Below are 5531 nucleotides of genomic sequence, written 5' to 3' on the forward strand. Positions count from 1 at the left end.
CCATATGAGAACAAGGCTTGTCATAGAAAACTTAAATAATGAAATATCTGCGCCATTAACTAAAACTAGGAAACAAAACCGTACACAACGGTTCTAGAGGCCAGAGCCCACTATGTGGACTCAGCATCAATGTCCTGGCCAAAAGAAACGTTGGGTACATGTGAATCTATAACTTTACATCTAATATACAACACACTGTTCTGTCATTCGGTCAACTTCAACTAGTTGGTACTGTTCGTCAATATATATTGTATTCAGTGCGGAAGACAAACAATTAAATTAAATTACAACAAAGTTACCTATTATTACAAGCTTTAACTGAGATTACACTTAATTAACATGTTATATTTATCATTGCTATAAATTGCCATACAGTAAAAAAGGACGCATACAAATTGTATTAGACAACATAAAAGTAAAACAAATTTAGAAATTAAAGACATTCTCTTCACATAGAGAAACTCTCAGTCTATATAATAGGATTAGATTGTTAAAATTTAATTTAAAATTAATTCTGAGTCAATTCCATTCCATCAAAATTCACAAATGAATTGCCCAAACAAAAATCTGTAAAATAACACATGGAAAGTAGGGTACATTTCATCAGATGAACATACTGACAGTTTACGGATAGTTACATTGAATTCAGTGTGTAAATTAGACATTAATAATAATATTAAATTTTAAGAGAGTAAATAAAATATTTTAGTAAAAACTCTATCAAGACACTTTCTACAGACCCATATAACATACAAAAACTGATATAATATAATAATTATGATTCAAAATATACTACTGTTCGTTCCACACATTGTTCACATACAATTTACAAGTGACCACTGCAACCAACGACTCCATGCACAATGGTGTCGGATACACTATACACACCGATAGTGCATACTTTGCACTCTGGTCTCGTATTAAGGACACTGAAAGCTCATTCCACAGGCCCGCGACGCTGGCTCATTGCTGTTGATTCGACTGCGCCGCCTGGCTCGGAGACTTCGTGAATACGATCGTCTGCTTGCCTCCGACGCCAGACTTGCCTAGCTGTAGAACATTAGAGGGCAACGTAATAATTTTATTCCCGCTGACAGTGTTTGCTGTCACCAACTTCACAATGGTCGCTCCGGGAGCGATGTTCTGGCCTTGCGCCACGGTCGCCGGCACAGCTGGCCGGTTCTGCATCATTGCTACCTTCGGCATCGTCGCCACGGTCATGCCTGTTGATGTCTTTACTAAAGTTACGTATTGTGGCGCGTTGCTCGTTTGGGCGTTCGCACCGGGACTCTTCTTTATGATGACAGGTATACCAGCGTTACTGCCGGCCTGCCGCAGCACTGTTGCGCCGCCGGCCGCTACCGACGTTGTGGCGACCGTAGCTGTCTGTTCGCCTGACTTGGCAGAAACGATTTTGTAGACGGGAGTCTTAACTTGCTGACCTCCAAGCGTGCCGCCTGCAATCTGTATAGCACCTCCTCCACTAGCTATGACGGGCAGATTGCCCGCTCCTAATTTAACAGGAACACCAGCGGCGACTTTAGTCTGAAGATTAGCTACTCCCGCCTGTATCGGTACTCCGCCCGCTGCCTTCACCAACACATTGCTTGTTCCAATTTTAACATTCCCAGCGCCGAGTTTCAAGGGTGTCCCGACTTTTTGCACGCTATTTGTGGTTATTTTGCCTTGAATGTTGGCGGCGCCGATTTTGAGAGGTACACCACCGCTTGTGAGTTTCACAGGGACATTGCCAGCTCCTAATTTGACAGGTAAAGCTCCACTGGCGCCGGTCTTAACTTGTACAAACCGTGGTGTTCCTGCACCAGCTGCTCCAGAGCTAAGCACGATCTGTGCATTTGATTGGGCAGTGGATACTCGTACAGTACCAGGTGTTCCTACACCACTCACTATCCTTGTTACACCTTGCGGTGTCACAGCGGCAACTTTGATTTGTTGCGAGGATCCAGCCGCGGGCGATTTCACGATGGTTTTGCCTTGATAAGTAGCTTGTTTTAATGTTGGTGTATTTGGAGAAATTTTGACGGAAGGTGACTGTGCTGGTACTTTGATGGAAGCCGGAATAATTTTTTGTGGTGTTGATACTATTGGAGTAATAATTGGCGAGGCCGCCGCGGCGACTGGACGGACAGGCAGGTCAGTCGGGGTTACTGGCAGACTGCTAGCTATAGGTGATGTTAGTCCGAAGGCCTTGGCAGCATCGGGTTGTGTTGCAATCGGCGAGGCGGGCGGCGGCGCCGCCACAGGCTCAGCAGTAGTAGGGAAGCGAGCAGGTGTCACTTTGCCACATTTCTGTACTTGTAGGACATATGTAGTGATAGTGTTCATAGCCGGCCAACACAGTTCTAATGATGTGGTACCAGCACGTACCAGTGCTACCCGGCCTGCTTGTGGTGGCACACCCACTTCCAGATACCAGAGATCTTTACAACAGATTTGATTGTTCCAGGTTTTCCTATAGCCATCTCTTCCAGACCAAATGTAAAGCCTTGTTTGTATAGCGACTGCGCTGTGCCCAGCCCTGGCACGGGGTACGCACTCCTCAAAGTTATCCAGAGCTATGTTATCCCAAGTCAAATTTTCTAAATTTAGTGAAGCGAGTGTATTAGTACATTTCCATTCTTTTTCATGTGTGGCAAGTTTAGATTCATCTGGTACGAGTGGTACCCAGCCTCCATATACATACATGTGATGACCAATAACTGTGGCAGTGTGAAGTGATCGAGGCAGTGGTGCCGGCCCTCCCACCTCAGGTCGGGACCAAGACATGCTATCTACATCCAGCACCCATAAGTCACCAAGTCGCGAACCACTCATACCTCCATAAATTATTAGTGATGATTTTCCAGTGTTTCTGTCTGTGTATGCTACACCGCTGTGAGACTCACGGGGAGGTGGCGACTGACCATACGTCAGAGGAATGTCCCACACAGTCATTGAAGAGTTGGGATATAGTTCAAGGGTATACAGGTCATTAAGGTACCTTGGTATGTTATTCTTAGGGTCATCACTTTCGTTGGCCAGCCCGCCGAAAAGGTATACCTTCCCATTGAGGAGTGTGAAACTGTGTCCAAGACGAGGACAAGGCGGGATGCCTTGTTTAGGTGGTAGAGGCTTTAGGCGCTTCCACTCCCATCGTGAAGCCTGAAGTTCGTACAAATCATTAGAATACTTGCCGTACTCCACCATGCCGCCAAACACCAGAAGCCTCGTGCCATCCACCACGAATCCATAGGCAGCGCATCCTGGGGGAACTTCTCCTTTCGTGACAGGAACGAACCATTGGTTCGTTGTGGTATTGAAGACGTGCAGCTCATGAACAATCCCTTCGTTTCCGCCGCCGAAAACTATCATCAAATCTTTTATGGCGACCGCGCGATGGCCATGACGAGGTCGTGGTTGCGGGCCGGTGGGGTTGTAGACTTTTTGCCACTTAAGTACCGCGTTTTCCTTCATTTTTACTATACATTTGTCACTAAAAGCTTTACACCGTATGTATCGCTCGGGATGCGTATCTATCGCATAGACAATGAGAAACGTCGTAAATAAGCTTTGAAGAAAATATTCGGGTTAGTCGAAGCTACCTAATACCATCTTATTTGTTTTTCTCTTTCGCACTTGTTACGTACGCCTATGAGTAAAAAAAAATCACCTTATGGAGCTTACAGTGTACAACAAAAATGGCGTTAGCAACAGCAGTGCCAACATAAGAGCAGTGGAAAAAGCGGCGTCGGACGTCAAGATTTAGTCTATGACTAATATAGTTTTAAATGGAATTGTTTTTGACCAGATTATTACTAGAGCAAAAATATATTTTAAAAATATTTCAATTATTATCTGTAAAGTGTAGATGATTTTCATGATTTTGTTCAAAATATTAGCAATGTTGCATTGCTATTATGAATATATTCTCAAAATAAATTTAAACAAATGCAATTATTGGTTTTAAAATTACACAGAATATATTGCATAATGAATCAAATATTGCAATCATAAACAAAAAAGTAAAGACTGAATGATGCTTATTATAAAACTCAAGTAATACATTCTACATGTAAAGTTACTCGTTTTTAACAAATGTAAATGAAAGGATATCATGCCTAAAATAAAATATTAAAGAAAAAAAGTCACCTGTTAAAGTGCCTGTTAAGTCGTAAAAAAACAATGAATGAATGAATGAATTTCAAAAACAAGAAATCAATGTTGACCCAATCGGATCTAAACAAACAGTAAATGACGCTAACAATACAATCGTTAAAAAAATGCTTGTTTTTATGTTTCTAAACAAAAATTATAGAAATGTGTACTTTCTTCATAGTAACTGTTGTTGCCTGTCACAATGTTTATTGGATATTAAAGTTCTGTATACAAAAAATATATAATAAAATTCTTTAGAAAAATACAATATATGAAGTATAAAAGTATATGGCCAGTACGTCAGCAACAGTAACATAAGTACGTAAAACGTGTACAAATTGTTTTTCATTCATAGTAAATACAATGAAATGAACCGATTTCATTAAATGAATGATTATTTTATATAAATGAATATCAAAAGATATTTCACAAATTTATATAGGGAGACATTATTAAAATCATAGATCTCAAATGAATAATTGTTGGAATACAAAAACAGTCTAGACTGTTTGTCTGTACGATAAAACAATATAGTGGATATAAGTATGATTTTCACTAATGAATTAACTACGTTTGACTGAAAATATTGTGTCTATTTTGTTTATACTATGAATATATCACTACGACTGATTTAATCATATTGAGTACTTATATTTAACCCTAATAAAATAGTGCTGGTTGGTAGTTTGTATTTACAAGTTTCGAATTGTATAATGTGAACTTACAAGAATTATTTAAAAGAGCAACCCACAAGTTTCTTGCTCGTTCTTCTTGTGATGAGACAGCTTTCCGAATAAGTGGTAGATTAAAAAAAACATTGTTATGACTATTCAAAAGTGATTAAATTAAGTTTATTTGAATAAATGATTTTCTATTCTATTCTATCTTATTCTAATACCACAGTAGTCGCGGGCTCAGTTTGTACAATATAGACAGAATTTTACAATATACAAATAAGGACAGAATTTTGTGTGACAAAATAAATAAACATCTATAACAAACTTTTCGTTTATAATATTAACGAGTACTAACTTTAATAGCGGAGACAAAATTCTCACCAGAGGGCGCTATTGTATTATACAATTGCATTTTAGTATCATAAGAATTGCATTTGCAGCTAAAAAGAACTTGACGTAATATAAAATCTAACCAAATAAGTATATACATATCTACTAATTTAATGTATTGGTTTAAACGATTTAAGTCTACAATCAATAATAAAAACAATAAAATTATACTTACACGTGTGTTCAATTAATGAATTAAGAAAATATTACGTGTTTTGAGTAAAATCTTAAGTTTCGGTGTATTCAGATTAAGTATGAAACATATAGTAACTTTTGTTTATTTGTCATACTTTATTCTTTACCTACGTT

The 5531-nt window shown here is 39.0% G+C and overlaps 1 protein-coding gene across 1 annotated transcript; it reads right to left on the reverse strand.

Moving 5' to 3' along the window:
* Nucleotides 1–567: 567 nt before the first annotated feature.
* On the reverse strand, nt 568–3607 carry LOC131855172 (host cell factor 1). Its single transcript, XM_059206418.1, has one exon. The coding sequence runs from the start codon at nt 3472–3474 to the stop codon at nt 964–966; it is 2511 nt and encodes an 836-aa protein (XP_059062401.1). The 5' UTR covers nt 3475–3607; the 3' UTR covers nt 568–963.
* Nucleotides 3608–5531: the final 1924 nt, after the last annotated feature.

Source organism: Achroia grisella, unplaced genomic scaffold, assembly GCF_030625045.1.
Source record: "Achroia grisella isolate CSIRO2021 unplaced genomic scaffold, CSIRO_AGI_Agris_v1 utg1314, whole genome shotgun sequence".
Lineage (NCBI taxonomy): Eukaryota > Metazoa > Arthropoda > Insecta > Lepidoptera > Pyralidae > Achroia > Achroia grisella.